General features: G+C 40.2%; 1 protein-coding gene across 1 annotated transcript in view; it reads left to right on the top strand.

Moving 5' to 3' along the window:
• The window catches only part of traf4a (tnf receptor-associated factor 4a), a 39,441-nt gene extending 27,038 nt beyond the window's left edge, over positions 1 to 12,403 (top strand). Inside the window, exons 3-7 of the mRNA XM_080731347.1 lie at positions 492 to 596; positions 2,018 to 2,179; positions 3,580 to 3,741; positions 7,867 to 8,022; positions 8,992 to 12,403. Coding sequence (XP_080587473.1) covers positions 492 to 596; positions 2,018 to 2,179; positions 3,580 to 3,741; positions 7,867 to 8,022; positions 8,992 to 9,624 — 1,218 coding nt within the window. The 3' untranslated portion in view covers positions 9,625 to 12,403. The remainder of the gene's footprint in view (positions 1 to 491; positions 597 to 2,017; positions 2,180 to 3,579; positions 3,742 to 7,866; positions 8,023 to 8,991) is intronic.
• The last annotated feature ends 7,387 nt before the right edge of the window (positions 12,404 to 19,790 follow it).

Raw genomic sequence — 19,790 nt, 5'->3', positions numbered from 1 at the left:
TAGGTTCATGTGGTTAGTTAAAAGGTGTTAGTCAGTGCTAGGGATGGGACGATATGAAAATGTCATATCATGATTATTGTGACCAAAGAAATCGCGATTTACGATATTATCGCGATAATCAGAATATTCCCAACATCCATTATCCTGGGGGGGAACATTAGCCAAAAAATAGCAGATCTACAAGCTCACAACGCGTCGCATTGCGACGCGTTGTGAGCTTGTAGTTCGGCTATTTTTTGGCAAAGAGATTTGGTAGGGACAGGGAGTAAAAAAAAGACTATCAAGTACGAACAGTATATTATAAGTACATTTTACCAATAGAGGGTTTAAATGGTACAGAATAATGCTGCTCGGCAAATAAAAGATGAATTGATCCCAGTGCATGACGGAGGACGATATATATCACGATAAATGAAATCTCCACGATACGATAATATCACTTATCGTCAATGGAATGGAAGACTCAACCCCTGCCCTCTGTTATTCCTCAGATCTACCCAGACCCAGAGCTGGAGCAGCAGATCCTAGCGCTGCCCATCCGTTGCATCCACAGTGAGGAGGGCTGCCGGTGGACAGGCCAGATGAAACAGCTCCAGGTAACAAGAGTTATTTTCCAGGGCATTTCTGATCCTTTATTTGATAGATGTAGGGCTGTCACAATTATTTTATCGTCATAATCGTGAATGTTGAAAAATGTCAGAAATAGTGGAAATAGCAGATCTACAAGCTCACAACGCGTTGTGAGCTTGTAGATCGGCTATTTCCACTATCAATGTTATTTTTTAAGTAGTAAGTTGTCAAATATGTCAGTAATTTATTTGTGTGTTTAGGTTATGTGTCATATCTGCCATATGCAACTTCAAAGCCTAAAAGCCAAACAGAAATGTAATTATCAACGACAAAAACACAATTAAATCGTTAATCGCCAATTATTAGATAGATAGATAGATAGATACCTTTATTATCCCAAGGGGGAAATTCAGTTGTCCAGTATTTGAGTGACAATTAATCGTCATGTAAAATGTCATATCGTGACAGCCCTAGATAGATGTATAATGGAGAGAGAGTGGCAGTAAATGGCTGACTGGGAATCAAACCGGGGACTCACTGACATTAGAGCCCATAGCGTATGTGCTATAACCACTGGCTATAACATTGGGACACCCGAGGTAACACGGTTTGATCATTTCTTGGTTCTCTGTAAACTCTGACTTGGCTGGTGCGGTGTCCTATTAGATCATCAACAATGTATAGGAAATGGATCGCACACAGTGGCAAGAGTTGCTTTTCTTTTTCATTATTGCATCTTAGGATGAGAGAATGTAATATAGACCTAGAGCTACATTGACACGTTGTGAGCTTGTAGATTGATGTTTTTCAAAATATAAAAAAAAAAAGTTTAGGCGGCGTGCAAGATAGATCCCCTAAAAACACCGACCTTTATTCACCTTGGTTGTAGATGTTGTGTGTCATCTTGTGGCCTAAAACAGGGGTCTTCAAAACGTTTTCAGGCCAGGGACCCCTTAGTTGAGAGAGAGATGAAGCAGGGACCCCCACAACCTGTTTCCATATAGTTTCATCTTTTGACAGCACTTGTAATCATCAGTGTATTTTGGAATCATGTCAGTTTGTGTTTTCAGTTATTTAACCAATTGAACCGTCAATTCTTAATAAACTTGACCTTTCACTCTGTACTTAGTCTGTTCTTTTTCCCCTCTACACCAAAGCTCTTTGCCAAAAATAGCCGATCTACAAGCTCAAGATAGCTCGCAGCACGAGGCGTTGTGAGCTTGTACAGTAGATCTGCTATTTTTGGCTAAAGTTCTCTGAATATGGACGCTAGGGTTCAAGTGGTTAATATAAAAAAAAAGTTTCTATCACGCAAAGATTTGGAGGACCCCCTGTAGTAACTCTAAGGACCCCCTAGGGATCTCAGACCCCCTGTTGAAGACCCCTGGCCTAAAAGGTGTTTTAACTGGCTTATGACACATATTTACCTCTATTTCCCCCCCATCAGGGTCACTTTACAACCTGCGCCTTCAATGTGATCCCCTGCCCCAATCGCTGCTCCATCAAGCTGACACGCCGCGACCTACCCGACCACTTGCAGCATGACTGCCCCAAGCGGAAGGTCAAGTGTGAGTTCTGTGGCAGTGAGTTCACCGGCGAGGCCTACGAGGTAAATACCAAGTACCACTTTTCTCTCTCTCTCTCTCTCTCTCTCTCTCTCTCTCTCTCTCTGTTGGAACCCAGTGAGGGTTTTGAAGTAAACAACTTCTCTAAGGCCACGTTATTTTCATACCTGCGCCTGTATGAAAGACTTCCTATGTGAACTGCATTCAGAAACCCATTCCAGTGATGTCACTGACTCCCACTACAGTGTGTCACTAACATCATGTGTGTTGGCATAAGGAGAGGAGATTTAACTTGTCCTTTCATGCTGTATGTGGTTTACTTGTGGGGATTCTATAGATAGAATATCACTAACACCTCAATTGGTCCCATTCTTACCCTATGCACACTGTCCTCTGTATCCTAGAGCTCATTAACCACTTGAACCCTAGCATCTGTGTTTTGGGGAGCGAAAATAGTTAGTCTACAAGCTCACAACGCGATGCATTGTGAGTTTGTAGATCGACTATTTCTGGTTAAGATATTTCATGTAGAGCAAAAACAAGAGGGCGACTAGCACATTGCCCTTGGGCATTGGCGTGATATGGATTTTAGAAGTGTGGGTCCTCTAAATTCATGACGTCATGCGCGCACGCTGTTTTTATTGTTAATTAGTGTGTGCATATGAGGCGCGTGTGCGTGCAGCAAAATAAGTGTGGGCTCGCCGAGCCCACGGCATCTCACCCCTGCCCTTGGGGACCCTATCAACTAAGTATAGGCTTTAAGCCTCTGGCCTTTATGTAGAAATTCTCACTTTTAGACTTAATTGTTATATACACATCATTATAAAGCCCCAGTTCTCTTACAGTACGAGTTATTTTGTTCAATGATAAGGCATTAGTTCACATTCAGATTTTGTTTTGTTTTGTGGAGCAGCCGTATTCATCGCATACAGCCATTTATTAATGCACACGCACCCATCATTTCAAGAAAGATTCTAATTTTGAATATTAAAACAAGGAAAGAAAACATGAATGTTGGCTTGATTTTCGAGGGATAACTCACAACAGCAGTCAGTGATGTCACAGTGCGCCTAGGGATGGGACGATAATATCGTGATATCGACCTCCGTCATGCACTGGGATCAATTCACCTTTTATTTTCCGAGCTGCATATCCAGTACCATTTAAGCCCTCTATTGGTAAAACATACTTATAATATACGTACTTGATACAGTCTTTTTTCACTCTCTACCAAATCTATACCGTTGTGAACTTGTAGATCTGCTTTTTTTGGCAAATGTTCTGCCCCAAGATAATGGATGTTGGGGATATTTTGATTATGGCGATAATATCGTAAATTGCAATTTATTTTTTCACAATAATCGTGATATGTAATGTTCATATCGTCCCATCTTTGAGTGCGCCAAATGGATTGTTTGACCCTTTCCCTCTCTCTCTCTCTCAGAACCATCAGGGCATCTGTCCTCAGGAGAGTGTGTATTGTGAGAATAAATGCGGGGCGAGGATGATGCGGCGTCTCCTGTCCCAACACAGCATGGCCGAGTGCCCCAAACGCACACAGCCCTGCAAGTACTGCGGCAAGGAGTTTGTCTTCGACACAATCCAGGTCAGTTATACAGGAGTTGACCCTTTTTTTGGTCGACACTGCCAAATGCTAAATATGTGCCAGAATGTCTTACCAGACAATTCAGTTTCCTAATCCTGTTCAACCTAAGTGGACACGTTCTCTCATCATTGAAATCCACGTCAGTGCCCGGGCTCTGACATTTGAAAGGCAGGTTGCCAGTGTCCAAAGTACTTCTCTCACATTTGTCTTTATACACAATACAATCTGCAGTTTTAAAGAACAACTTTAGTTTTTTACAACAAGGGTTCATATTTAGGGCCCGAGCACACACAGTGTGTGAGGACCCTATTGTAATCGTAAAGATTATTAGGGCCCGAGCACACAGTGTGTGAGGACCCTATTGTATTTGCAAAGATTATTCTTATTTTCCCGAAAGTAAATCGTGTTTTTGAGGCGCAAAACGTACTCCAAAAGTTGCGCAACGTTGCACGCACATCACAAGTGGCGAAAAATTACGTAATTCAAAAAAATGTAAAGGGGGCGTGGCCTAATGGCGCAACAGCGCCCCCTACAAAATTTCAACGCAACAGCCCCACTATACGGTTTCACCTACAAGTACGAAAGTCGGTACACACCTGTATCATGTCCGGACTCACAAAAAAGTCTCTTGGCGCCATGTCCGAAACCAAACAGGAAGTCAGCCATTTTGACTAATTAGTGGCATTTTGGCGCATTTTTGGCCGTTTTCACGGGTCGCACTTTAACGAACTCCTCCTATGGAGTTAATCGGATCAACTTCACATTCGCTCGGCATACTCAAGACACCTTAACGATAAAAAGTTATCAAAATCGTGAGTTTTCGTAAAACGGCGTGCCCGTGGCGAAGCGCCAAACTTCCTTCACCAAACAGGAAGTGCCCCCTCTTCTGATTGGTCCATACTTGATTGTTCCTTTTATTGGCTGTTACTCATCAACCGTTTATCGTACAGAGTTGTGGTTGGTATCATATGACTTGACTAAGAGTCCTTCACCTTAATTGGTTTAACTAAGCCCCGCCCCCTCTTCTGATTGGCCGAAACTTGATTGTTCGTTTTTTTGGCTGTTACTCATCAACCGTTTATCGTACAGAGTTGTGGCTGGTATCATATGACTTGACTAAGGGTCCTTCACCTTAATTGGTTTAACTTAGCCCCGCCCCCTCTTCTGATTGGTCGATTATTGATAGTTCCTATTTGCTATCTTTTCAATGGTTTGTAATAAGTGCAATAGTGTAACTGTGTCTAGGTGTAATAACTGTAATAGCGCAATAAGTGTAATAGTGTAATAAGTGTAATAGTGTAATAAGTGTAATAAGTGTAATAGTGTAATAAGTGTAATAGTGTAATAGTGTAATAAGTGTAATAGTGTAATAGCGCAATAAGTGTAATAGTATAATAAGTGTAATAGTGTAATAGTGTAATAGTGTAATAAGTGTAATAGTGTAATAAGTGTAATAGTGTAATAGTGTAATATTGTAATAGCGCAATAAGTGTAATAGTGTAATAGCACAATAAGTGTAATAGTGTAATAGCACAATAAGTGTAATAGTGTAATAAGTGTAATAGTGTAATAGTGTAATAGTGTAATAAGTGTAATAGTGTAATAGCGCAATAAGTATAATAGTGTAATAAGTGTAATAGTGTAATAGTGTTATAGCGCAATAAGTGTAATAGTGTAATCGTGTAATAGTGTAATAAGTGTAATAGTGTAATAAGTGTAATAGTGTAATAGCGCAATTAGTGTAATAGTGTAATAATGTAATAAGTGTAATAGTGTAATAAGTGTAATAGTGTAATAATGTAATAGTGTAATAAGTTTAATAGTGTAATAAGTGTAATAGTGTAATAGTGTAATAGCGCAATAAGTCTAATAGTGTAATCGTGTAATAGTGTAATAAGTGTAATAGTGTAATAGTGTAATAAGTGTAATAGTGTTATAGCACAATAAGTGTAATAGTGTAATAAGTGTAATAGTGTAATAGTGCAATAAGTGTAATAGTGTAATAGTGTAATAAGTGTAATAGTGTAATAGGGCAATAAGTGTAAAAGGGCAATAAGTGTAATAGTGTAACTGCTGCCCTTTGTGACGTGGGTAGAGCTGCGAGGGCCCGGTCATCGCTGCTTGCAGCTTTAATTCTTCTTCTTATTATTATTCCCCCGAATAAATCGCGTTTTTGAGCCGCAAAACGTACTCCAAAAGTTGTGCAACTTTGCACACACATCACAAGTGGCGAAAATTTGCGTATTTAAAAAAAATCAAAAGGGGGCGTGGCCTAATGGCTCAATAGCGCCCCCTACAAAACTTCGTGCCTCAAGCCCCACCATACGGTTTCACCTACATGTACGAAAATCGGTACACATCTGTATCATGTCCGGACTCACAAAAAAGTCTCTTGGCGCCACGTCCGAAACCAAACAGGAAGTCAGCCATTTTGACTAATTAGTGGCGTTTTGGCGCATTTTTGGCCGTTTTCACAGGTCGCAATTTAACGAACTCCTCCTAGGGCTTTAATCGGATCAACTTCGAATACGCTCAGCGTACACAAGACACCTTAACGATGAAAAGTTATCAAAATCGTGAGTTTTCGTAAAACGGCGTGTCCGTGGCGAAGCGTCAAACTGCCTTTGCCAAACAGGAAGTGCCCTTCGCCAAACAGGAAGTGCCTCTCTAACTCATGAACCGTTTGTCGTACAGAGGCGTGGGTTGCGTCATATGACTTGATTAAGAGTCCTTTACTTTAATTGGTTTTACTTAGCCCCGCCCCCTCTTCTGATTGGCCGAAACTTGATTGTTCCTTTTTTTGGCTATTACTCATCAACCGTTTGTCGTACAGAGTTGGGGCTGGTGTCATATGACTTGACTAAGAGTCCTTCACCTTAATTGGTTTAACTAAGCCCCGCCCCTCTTCTGATTGGCCAAAACTTGATTGTTCCTTTTTTTGGCTATTACTCATCAACCGTTTGTCGTACAGAGTTGGGGCTGGTGTCATATGACTTGACTAAGAGTCCTTCACCTTAATTGGTTTAACTTAGCCCCGCCCCCTCTTCTGATTGGCCGAAACTTGATTGTTCCTTTTTTTGGCTATTACTCATCAACCGTTTGTCGAAGAGAGTTGTGGCTGATGTCATATGACTTGATTAAGAGTCCTTATGATTGGCTGCTGCCCCTTGTGACGTGGGTAGAGCTGCGAGGGCCCGGTCATCGCTGCTTGCAGCTTTAATTTAGATTGTAATTAAAGAATATAAAAGATGAGCGTTAAAATTATTTCATTTACTTCTTTCTATTGTTTTAGAGATTCTTATTTCAGTGGTTTGGGGCATGCGTGCAAGTGGCAAAATATGTCCTTTTACACAGAATAAGCCCATTCCCAAGATACAACGCAACCTTTCATGGTTGGATGTGACTTATGGGGGCTAGAAGTGTTACTGTAAATAGCAATAAAGAAACTGCTGGCTTATTGTGTCTAAAAAGAACATATTTAGCCACTTGTATGCATGCCCCCATGCGTACGCATGCCCCACATTTTAGCACGGTAAAACAATAGAAGGAACCAAATGAAAACATTTTAACACTCACTTTTTCTTTTCTCTAATTATAATCTAAAATATGAACCCTTGTTGTAAAAAAACAAGGTTGTCCTTTAATGTATCCATGTATAAGTCTTGAGAGTGTAATAATGTAACTACAAGGTCAATTTTATTACATTTGTAAGAGTTAAATTAACACAATATTTTAGTGTATACCTATGTAATCTCACATAGGTGATAGAGAAATGTCAGGTTTGTACAGGGTCCATGGCAGTAGAAATGCTGGCATTGAAGGTGTCAGTAGCTTGTGGCAACCATGCATGTTTACTATATATGTATGCTGCTGTGTATCTTTGCTGGCAAGGTTCTCCCCTAGGAGAATAACTGTACACACATCCTGTACATTGGCAGAGTAGTTATTCAAGGACCAGAGATTATATCTCAGTCTCATATGGCTTGTTTTTATGAGTTTAACGCAAGCTTATATGTTCCAACCATTAAATAGCATTTAGCAATAAACTGATTGGTAATTAAATCGCTCATGTATTCACTCATTATTGCACATATTGGACACTGTCTCTGTCTGTCTCCCCTCCAGAACCACCAGTATCACTGCCCTCGGTTTCCTGTCCAGTGTCCAAACCAGTGTGGCACACCCAACATTGCCAGAGAGGATCTGGCTAACCATGTTAAGGACAACTGTGGCAGTGCCCTTGTTCTGTGCCCCTTCAAAGATGCCGGGTGCAAACACAGGGTAAGATTTTTGCACTTCAATGTCCTGTAATGTTTATTACATATTCCTTTATTTATAGATTTTTTTCCCACGGTAGATTTGTTGTTGATGTACTTAGCTTGTTTTCTGTGTATCTCTGTTGGTTGTATTGTTGTGCTGTTGGATTGTTTTTCTTCTTTACAAAATTATCTCATTTGTATCTCTACTCAGCAAGAAAAAACTGTGATTCTTCTAAAAAATTGTCTTGTGCCTGTAGGGTGTGTTCTAATGAGTGATACTTACGAATTCTGATGGCACATTTTTGTCTGTTTTTGACACTGGAGGAAAACGTAGCCCAGTACTGGGCGGGGAGACGCAGATGAGCATGACATTTTGTGTCCTCAGTTCTGCATAATTATAAGTCTTCTGAAATTCTCGATGTATAGCATTTACATTGTGGCCAAGCATGTACAGCAGATATCCTGCCTGCACAGTAAACAGAGTATGGGAGAGCGTACAGCTGATCTCCACATACAACATTTTTTTTTTTTGCACATGCTAACAAGTAATAGAGATGTGTGTACCTATAAAGCGTGGCTCAATGGCATTCAGTGCTATAGTGCACTGGCTCGGGACACATTTTTATGGGTCTCAAAAATCCCATTTTCTTTTCCTACATTTAAAAAATATATACATTTTAAAAGATGTATAATTTATTTTTTAAATAATAATTCTATATATTTTGAAACAAAACAAACAAATCTAAGAAATTCCATAAATGAAACATAATAATAATTAAGAAGTAGTGAAAATAGCCGATCTACAAGCTTTGCGCCGCGTTGTGCGCTTTAGATCTGCTATTTTCACTAGTTTGGGTCCTAGGCAAACGTCTATTCTCTGTCTTTTGGATCTCGACCTGAAAGGTTTGGGAACCACTGCTATAGTGTCCCCCACTCATTTCATATACAGCGGCTCTGACCAATCACACCTTGCTCTCTTTCTCTCTCGCAGTGCCCTAAGTTGGCGGTTGGTCGTCACCTGGAGGACACCACCAAAGCCCACCTGACCATGATGTGTAACCTGGTTGGCCGCCAGCGGCAGGAGATCCTGGAGCTGCGGAGAGAGATGGAGGAGCTGTCCGTCAGCCACGACGGGGTGCTCATCTGGAAGCTCAGCGACTACTCCCGCAAACTCCAGGAGGCCAAGCTGCGGAACAACCACGAGTTCTTCAGCCCGCCCTTCTACACCCACCGCTACGGATACAAGCTCCAGGTGTCCGCCTTCCTGAATGGCAACGGCAGCGGGGAGGGCTCTCACTTGTCCATTTACATCCGCGTGCTGCCCGGAGAGTACGACAACCTGCTGGAGTGGCCCTTCTCCTACAAGGTGACCTTCTCCATCATGGACCAGAGCGACCCGTCCCTCTCCAAGCCCCAGCACATCACTGAGACCTTCAACCCCGACCCCAACTGGAAGAACTTCCAGAAACCCTGCAGCAGCCGCAACTCGCTGGACGAGAGCACCCTGGGCTTTGGCTACCCCAAGTTCATCTCTCACGACGAGGTCAAGAAGAGGAACTACATCCGTGACAACTGCATCTTCTTAAAGGCTTCAATAGAGATACCACAGAAGATAATGGGTTGAATGGGCCTGATCGAGACCCTTCACCTTTTCTTTTTTACCCCCCACCTTTTTTTTTTACAATGAAGGAGAAAGAGAGGTTTAAGATCGGAACTGACACTTAACCTTGAAAACATCTACATACACACTTATCCTTGAGAAACGTTCTTTCCTTACAGCCGTGTCCTCTGTAGAACAATTGGCACTAGTCTGTGTGGTAGGGTTGGCTGACTGGACTGGAGGACCTTGATCTGCCATGGAGGAAAACATGCGTTTGGTCTGCAGAACCATCACGCTCCCATCCCTTTTTTTTCATATTTTTATTTTTATTTTATTTTACTTTTACCCCATTCTGCAACAAAAAGCCTTGGAAATCAACAGTGCCTAGAGAGTTTATCTTAAGTTATATATATTTTTTGGTTTCTGCAGTACTATAAAAGACAATGGAAAGATGGAGATGGAATGAGTGACATGGCTTGGAAAGGCCTTTGCACTTACAATGGAACAAATTTGGAATCTGGAAAAGAAGTGTCATTTGACCCATTAAGACCTGGAATTATTTTATGCTTTAGCTATGGAAAGAATAGCACTGAGTGCCGCGCTGCGAGCTTGTAGATCTATTTTTGAAAATGTGTGCAAAATCTTTGAATATGTATTTTCAAAGCAAACTTTTGTAACTCACATTTCTGCTTCTGGCAGTCCCTGGATCAACATATCTTGAGATGGGGGTCCACGGCAAAATATGTGTAATTTTGGGGGTCCTTGACATGAAAACGTTTGAGAACCTCTGATTTAGAAGAAGGATTTAGAAGACCTTTATAGAATCGTGTCAACATATTCAAAGACTTGCACACATTTTATAGTTTTTTTTTTTTTTTTTTTTTTTTAAATAGCAGATCTACAAGCTTGCAGCGCTTTGAGCTTGTATATGTGCTATTTTTTTAATAGTTAAAGCATAAAATGCTTAAAAGTTAAAGTGGTTCAAATCTAGAGTGACACAGATTTGCGTTCCAGGTCTAAATGGCATTTATTAATCACCTTGATCGATTTACAATGAAGCTCAGCAGACTCGGCTCAAACCCAACTGCCTTTTGTTTACATGTACTTCTAGTATACTCCCTGTCATTCTTTAAAAACACATAAAGCCCTTGGTAAGAGATTACTGGTGAGATATGTGTGCACAAACTACCTTTAAAATTATGGATCTGTCTCTTATAGTTACTGCTCCAGAGCTACAACAGTGCTCGAGTCTGTGTATTGCAGTTTGGTCCAGTTCATAATACTTTAAGGAACTTATGATGTACCAAACAAACACACACATCTATTATCCTTTGAGGCAGTTCATCTGTTGTCGAGTCCACCAATAGAAAAGCACCTTTGTTGGTCTTTAGATTGGTAGAGCAGACCAAGACACTCATACTTATCGGAATACGTGTGCATTTAAGAGTGAAGGAAAAGCCATGTGGCCTTTTTACATGTCTTGGCATGAGGGTTGGGGAGCTATATTATCAACACGTGCATGCTTCATGTGCTACCACTCGGACCACGTTTTTGTACTGTAACCTAACCTGTATTCTTGAAATCCTCTCCCCTTGATGACGTTTTGTCATTTCTGCAATGGAGGAACTGTTGAATGGAACAAAGTTGTTTTTATACACAGAAAATGTGAACATCGTTGACACTATATCCTCAAAACCCAGTGGATTTGATAGGAACTCTCGGCTGTGAAGGGGATTGTTTTACAGAGCCTGCGCATGGATGCTATTAAGGGACTGATTGAAACATGGCTAATGTTGTGGTCATTCTGCAAACATGGGGGTGTCTAGAGAGTGGTGCAAAGGATTGGCACGCTCAACTCACAAGACTTGTATTCATAACGTGTGCAGATTATTAACCACCTTCAACCTGAAAACTTTCAGAAATGTAAAAAGATATTTCAAAAATAGCCAATCTACAAGTTCACAGCGTGTGGTGTTGTGAGCTTATAGGTCCACTATTTAACATTTTTGGATAGGGGCGAAGTGGTGAAACATTCAATTAAAAAAAGGGAATGTCCACACTCACGAAATAAGTTTAAATACTTATTGTAATGCATAGCCGCAGTCAAACAGCTAAACACTGACAAAGGCCAGAGGGCTGGAAGTTTATTTTGTGATCGCGGATGTTTCCCTTTTTTTGGTGTCTAGAGAATGACTGCACCTGTCAACCAGTCACTAGTGTATTTTCAGCTCAGCACGCATTGGGCTGTCTGCACTGGTTGGAAGGGGGGAGAAGCAGTCTTGTGCAATACACCTCATCCTACATCACACAACCATCAGCGAGCTGGAGGTCTCTGATTATACAGTACATTCATAATGTATGTGAATACTAATGTTTAAAAAAAAAGGAGAAAAAAAAGAAACAGAAGCACATTCTCTGTCTTTTTATTATACATGGAAATTCCTGGGTTCTTATTATAATACCAGCTGATATTTTACAGTGATTTAAAGAAGTAAAGAAAATGAAACTTTTTGTAAGATTCTGTATTTTTAAAATACTTCAATGTTTTATACATTTTTTCGTTGGAGAGTCGGGGGTTGACTTTGGGAATTTTCACTCCCTCTCATCTCTTGGACATTTGGATAATTCATCTGTCCGCGTGGTTTGAATCTCATATATTCTGTATGTATTATTTCCTTTTTAAAAGTATTTATTTTAAGGCGCCATCATGTGAGCTTGATTGAACAGATGGCACAAATGTTTTAATATGTTGATTGTTGATTGATGAGTGCTTGTCAATTTCTTAAATTTAAATAAAATGCTATCTATTATAATTGCACTACTGTCATTATGTAATACCATCATTTAATACATGTTGCGTCTGGTGCTTTTTTCTTTTTTTTACCCCCGCGAGGCGTTGTGAGCTTGTAGATCTGCTATTTTTGGACTACATTTCTCAGAATATGGACGCTATAAGGTTCAAGTGGTTAATATAAAAAAGGAGAAAAAAATAGTTTCTATCACACAAAGGTTTTGGAGGACTCCCTGTGGTAACTCTGAGGACCCCCTAGGGGTCCTGGACCCCCTGTTGAAGACCCCTGATCTAGATAGTGTAGATAGTGTAAATAGACAGATAACTGATAAATCTATTGAGTTTCACCAGCTGTGTTTCAGATGCAGTTCAGAAGAAAGAGGCAACTATTTTACATTATATTTGAAATAAATCTCACCTCAGCCCTTTAAAAGAAATGGTTTCTAAGTGAGGTTCCTCTGCATGTTTATTTGCATCCCATGCCTACTCCATCATCAAACTCCGTATCCGCAAGTTGTATGACTGCATTACTACTCGCCAAAAAGATGTATTTCACCGGTAAATCTGAGGCTTTGAAAACAAAGAAAGCTTGTTGAGATGTGTCTGCTCAGAACATGAGCCTCTGTCCTACTCCTACCTGTAGTGTCTTTGCTCTAATACCTCCAGAGATGGTGAAAACAGCGGGGAGAGGAAGTGAAGCAGACTCTTCTTGCCCTGCTTTGATGTGGTGCCAGGAGTTTGCTTTGGTTTGCAACTTGGACGATGTTCAGCGTGGGGTTTATGGAAGAGGAAAATCAGCTTTTCACTTCAAAGTCACTGAAAAGTCCCCGGAATGACAGTCCTCTGTTCAACGTAACTCACTAGTTGTTGGCACAGTGCTAGCCTTACATTTACTCTCCTATGGTAAATGCAGGTGTAAATTTGTTTCATTTCTGCCCTTTTTCAAGTAAATAGTAATAGAACAATGTACTGTATAAAGGAACCATGGAAGAGCACAGGTTTTTTTAAACCACTTTTAACCTGGCATAAAAAAAAGAAAGAAAGAAAGAAAGAAAAATACTAAAAACTAAAACGATGTATAAAACAGGGCTTAAGAAGTTAATAATCAAGACACATATTGAGAGCAGAAAGGATAATATGGGAGGGTGGGGTGAAATTGAGCTGTGAATTAAGATGCATGACGTGTGGTTTATAATGACACACTTGCAAGATTAACCACTTAAACCCTATACTTTGTTGACCGGAGTCCCCCAGGGCTCTATATTAGGGCCCCTCCTGTTTTCGGGCTCTGAATATCTTTGCCAAAAATAGCCAATATACAAGCCAAGGTCACAACGAGTTGCAACACAACACATTGTGAGCTTGCAGATGGATCAATTGTAGACACCCTCCCCACCCCACCCAGAAGACAAACTTGTCTAACGTGTATTTTACGATATTTTCACTTTTACAGTATGCTTTTTAATTAGGCTACAAGGCAAACACTGATCACTAGACCCATACTACAATTACCTTTTTTTAAAGAGTTTATACTATAGTAGAGAAGGACAGGAAAGATCGCAGCAAAGTTCGTCAAAATCAGGACTTGAACCTACGTTAGAGACTAGGTGCCCGGACCGCTGGGTCAGCGATACTGCATCATGTCTATAAGGTACTGGTCATTGTTTCTCCATAGCATGGTCAGTATCATGACAGTATCATGGTCAGTATCATGACAGTATCATGGTCAGTATCATGACAGTATCATGACAGTATCATGGTCAGTATCATATCAGTATCATGGTCAGTATCATGACAGTATCATGGTCAGTATCATATCAGTATCATGGTCAGTATCATGTCAGTATCATGGTCAGTATCATATCAGTATCATGGTCAGTAGCATGTGAATTCCTTTACATACGTACAGTATATAGTAATTGTGTAAGATAACTCAGGGTTAGTTGTGTTTGAGTTAATTGAGTTACCAATTACTGACTGAGTCATGGTTTGTCTCACCTGTTTAAAAGGCATGCTACTGCTACAGGTGAAGGTACAGTTCAGTTCGGCTTGAGGCTAACCAGGGACAACATCCAGGGGAGAGCTGCCAGGGCCTTCATGGAAGGTTTTAGCCTGCTACATGCAGTGTCTTCATTTGTTGTTTCCTATATTTGGAACTTTGTTTTTGTCAGTCTTATTTATTTTTGGATTGTTTTTGCCCGGGCTTGCACATGCAGTGAATAATCCTGTGCGGACACTTTTGATGATTTGGAGGTAAATAAAATACAAAAAACTCCATTAGCGGACAACGCTTTGAAGCCTTGACCGTTCGGCCAACCTTAAGATGCTCAATAAACCCCAACACCTTCACAGTAAGGGCCAGTACATTAGATGTCCAGTAAGAGTATGATTAATAGAGAAGGCAGCCTCTGTTAATCAGAGGTTTGAGGCATTACAAGAAAGCTACAAGAGAACCCCTTTCAAACACATGGAACAAGAATGCTTGCATAGAAGAAATTAAGAAAGAGATTGACAGGTTATACACTACTCCTCCTCCTCCTCACACCCCATGGTTCTGTCATGCCTGGATTTCATGGTGAGACCAAATCATAAAGCCATCGGACATACCGCTGTTGCTAAGCAGTTGTTATGGGTGTAGTAGGTTGTTGCTTTCCTATGGGGAAAATGTTGGCACAAAATCTTAAATGTTTCATAAACTGTGCACTGAAACCTTCCTCAAAGTAACAGCATAAATCTCCATGATGAGGTGCATATTTTGATTATTTCATGACCATGTTGTGCAAAGACTGACTGGGAAGAGTAGGCTTAGTGAATGAAAAGTAGGAGAATAATAATTTGTGAGATAATATGTCCTTGCTGACAGCAAGAAGGCTAGTCTAAAGTTGGCTATAGTCTAATGTTGAAGTTGAAGCGTAGTAGCCAAAAGTCGCAGTCTCAGAGTTTCCTGGCACTGAGAGTTCAAACAGCCATGTGCAGTGTGAGGCCTGTGCAGAATGAAAATAGTACCAACTAATTATATGTTAGCAAGCTCAGTGTTTCCCATGTAGAGTTGAGCAGTCACGTGCAGCTCAACATACAGTACTGCCCTTTGACTTTGCTCTCTCTCTCATGACGCACCACTTGGTAAATGAATTGCAGGTACACCAATGTCGCTATACAGATTCTCACACCAAGTGTACTGGCGTTCCTCACTGGTGAGCTCACCAAGCCTTTGGTCAATGTGTTCTGAAAGTCATATGCCAGCTGGATAAGAGAAGGGAGGACCCTGCCTCTGAGGTTTTCCTCAGCCATAAAAAAAGACGAATCACACATCAAAGGGAATCTGTGGTTTACTACTGTATGTAGTGGTGCCATAGTGACGTTCAAGTTAAACGGTGTCATGCACGTGGGATGGCTGGCTGTTGTATTTCTGCAGTTAGAAGACCATGGCCTCGCAGTGATAAACATCTGAGCAGAGTCTCCTGACAGATGCTTGGATCCACCGATGCTAGCAGCTGGGGCTCACACAGAGTCAGCTGACTCAACAGGCTGAAAGAATCTGGATAATGACTATAGAATGCTCAAAGGTGACTCAGTGCTTGTACTTATGTTTTCAGAATGTGCATAGTAGTAAAATCTGGTTGTCTGATTCTTCATGTTTATTTGGTTCTGCCAACCAATACCAAAACAGTGATGTTGAATGATGTTTGGATCAGAGATAACTGCCTTGGGAACAGTCAATATTTACTTGTTAAACAACAAGAATATTGTAGAACTAGAGCAGGGGTCGGCAACCCAAAATGTTGAAAGAGCCATATTGGACCAACAAATCTGTCTGGAGCCGCAAAGAAATAAAAGCCTTATATAAGCCTTATAATGAAGGCAACACGTGCTGTAACAGTAAGTGTCTATATTAGCTATATTAGCCTACTATCAAAATGACTAAGTAAGTAGGCTACAAATACATAAGCATTCATGATTAAATGTTTATTTTCCCTGCAACGCATCCTGGAGAGAATGTTGAAATTGTATATTTATTCTACACATTTTTACAGCATTGGAAAACGTTAAGAATGTTTGTGTCATGTCTGTACTCCTAAAGAAACCTTTTTCCATTTTCATACAATTTTGAAAAAGCTCCAGGGAGCCACTAGGGCGGTGCTAAAGAGCCATATGCGGCTCTAGAGCCGCGGGTTGCAGACCCCCGAACTAGAGATACTGTTCCTACGAAACAGTGTGAGCTCGCTCGTGACTATATTCTGCAGTGTGCTAACTGTCATGTGAAGCTCAACCAATACTCCAGCTAAGAGCCTTTGTACTGTCTGCGATGGAACTCACTATGCGGTGGAACTCAACTCACTCTATAATAATGAAGATAACATAGTGTTCTCGCCTTTCAGGCGAACCCACAAATATATGATTTAATTTAATATATCATTTTGTTTTTGTAAAAGTCATTAAGACCAAGACCCTAAACTGCCGCATGAAGCCACAGATTTTAAGCCAACAGATAACAAGGAAAAAGAGACTTCCTGGTGTATGCACCGGCAACCACATGGCCCACATTCATGTCAACTTGAACTTTGATCACAGATTGGACAACACAATGTTATCAGTATGAAATGAAACATAATACGGATATCTTGCTATATTCACCTCAGTGATCATAACCACGGTCATAATTGTTTTCCTACAATAGGAGCTGGAGTGCATTTACAATGTGAAAACTAACAAGAATTGACACACAGTCAATATAAAATCTGGTGGATTGGTGTGTTGAAGTTAGTGTAAAAAAAGTTTGAAAAACAATGTTTTTGAAAAAAAAAGAAAGTTTGAAAAAAAAAATTAGAAAAAAAAAAGTTTAGGTCCAAAAATGTGTTAAAAAATCGACCTGATGGTGGCGCTATATGGGACAGATCCATGTCGATGAGATAAGTGTAGACATACTGTGTAGCGATTTGTGTGATTTTAGGGCAAAAACTGTAGGAGCAGTATTCAAAAATGTGTTTTAAAAAATTTGGCGGGGGTCCCTGGAGCTGCGGGGGTCCCTGGAAGGGTAGAGGTTGTGGATTGGCAGACAAGGATTGTGTGTGGAAAATTTCACATGGATAGGGGCAAAAAAGTGTGATGTGACGTGACAGACAGACTGACGGACAGACAGACAGACAGGCGGTGGAGGTTTTCATAGTTATAATCATTAGTATTGTTTATTTTAATTATTATTATTAAGGAACTCTAGAAATCTCAGTTGGAACTGTTACCCCATGACCCGATGCTGGATAAGCGGTTGAAGATGGATGGATGGATGGATGGATTATTTTAGAGTATAAACTACTTTATTTACCATTATTGTGTAGCAATAAAACACAGGCTTATAGTTTAATAAAGAGCCTAAATGCAACAATAGTATAGGCTTGTCATTCATGATGGATTGCTTTGTAGATTAGCATTATTGGACTAAATGTAAAGACGCTACGCTGCGCCAACCGTGAATTCAACACAATCTGCTGTTGAGCAGTTTAACCAATTTGCTACGTACGTCTACACAAACGGTCAGATTACAAAGATAAATTGCTTAGTGAAGGCTCACGGATGTCACCATAGGGTACGCTCCAGCAGAATGTCCCGTAATGATCGTATTATTTAAAGAGGAGCATTTTAATCCGATCGGTCGTCGTTTCCCTAAAAAGGTATTAACGTATCTAAGTGCAGTACACCTCGCAACCGATGGGGTCGCATGGCTGAAAAACAACAGAAAATGACGTCTGATCGGATTAAAATGCTGTTTATTAAACAATACGAAAGATACGGGTAATTCTGCTTGAGCGTACCATACTGTGACATCTGTGAGACTTCAGTAAGCACTTTATCTTTGAAATATGAACGTTTTTGTAGACGTACGTAGCAAATAGGTGTAACTGCTCAACACGAGGTTGAAGTGAATTTATTACGTAACGTGCGCAACACCGTGACTCGTGTCGTGCCCTATCTAAATTGGTCGGGCTAACAGTGCTAAATGTAGCATAATCAGTGTTTGTGTAACTTCAGTCAGAAGATAATCTGACGGTTCTGACAGACTTAACCTCCTCGCGTTGTGAGCTTGTAGAAGAGCAAACATAGAGTTGGGTCGCCGTTTTATTCCATGAGTAATTGTGTATAACATGCCTGCGTTAGCCTGCAGCTAGCGCTAGCTAACGTTAGCGTTAGCCGTTAGCCACACATCCAGAATAGTCCAACGGCGAGTGAACGATTGCATTCCGTGTCCAACACGTGTATGATTCTCTCTGTATAATAAACATTTGGTTGCATAACACAAAGAATGATAGCCGATGTACAGCTGCAGAGTCTTTTCTCTCTGGCTCCCGTTTAGAGATGGGACGTTCGAGAACGAATCGAGTCTTTTGAACGGCTCTTTGAAATGAACGATGGGATCCGGTTCGCAGTAAGGAGCCGTTCCTTTCTAAATGAACAGTTGTGGGGAAAAGTAGGCAATTCCTTTACATAAGTACAAATATCAATACTGCAATCAATGTGGAAATACTCTGCCACAGTAGAAGTTTGGATTGTTAACGTACTTTTATATATATATATATATATATATATATAGGGGCTGTTAAGTATGACATCATTTTGTAGGCAGAGGAGAATTTCTGCCCCCAGTTTCCGTGAATCTTTTTACTATTTTTACTATTTACACATTTTTCTTCTCTTTGTTGTTGAAAGGAAAGTGTTAGAATGATACTTTAGTCGTTATTTTTTAGTCGTTGTTTTTTGAAATAGCGAGGGACAGAAAATGCTCTGGGGGCAGATTCTCCTCTGCCTACAAAATGATGTCACGGTTTAAAAGCCCCATATATATACTTTTTATTGCAATGATTTCAATTCATAATTCACATTTTATGTCCATAGTTGCAATAATTTTCTTTTCTTTTTATTTATTTTTTACATCTTTTTTAAACACCACCACCACAAACACCCACCACCTACATAACACAATAAAAAAAAACATGAAATAAAATAAAAATAAAATAAAGAGGCTTTTTTTGGAAAATACAACATAAAATGGACCGCAACAAAAAGAAGAGGGGTTAGGTGGGCACGTTATCCTTATTTATGAATGTTAATGTACTTGAGTAAATGTACAAAAGTATGGGTATCAAAATATAGTAGAAAGTACTCATTATGCAGAATGTCCTGTTTCACAGGTTTTCCCAATTAATAAAATGTAGAAAAATCATTTGAAAATAGCAGATCTACAAGCTCACAATGCGTGGCAACGCGACGCATTGTGAGCTTGTAGATCGGCTATTTTCAAATGGCAGGTATGTACCTATATATATGTCAGAAATAAATGTATACAGGGTTGTATAAGTTATTTGTTGTAATTATAATCAAAATCTACAAAGTAAGCGCATTGTGA

Source organism: Nannobrachium achirus (assembly GCF_963921795.1).
Source record: "Nannobrachium achirus genome assembly, chromosome: 8".
Taxonomy (NCBI): domain Eukaryota; kingdom Metazoa; phylum Chordata; class Actinopteri; order Myctophiformes; family Myctophidae; genus Nannobrachium; species Nannobrachium achirus.
Note: the sequence above shows the minus strand (reverse complement) of the source record. Positions and strands in the feature narration are given on the sequence as shown.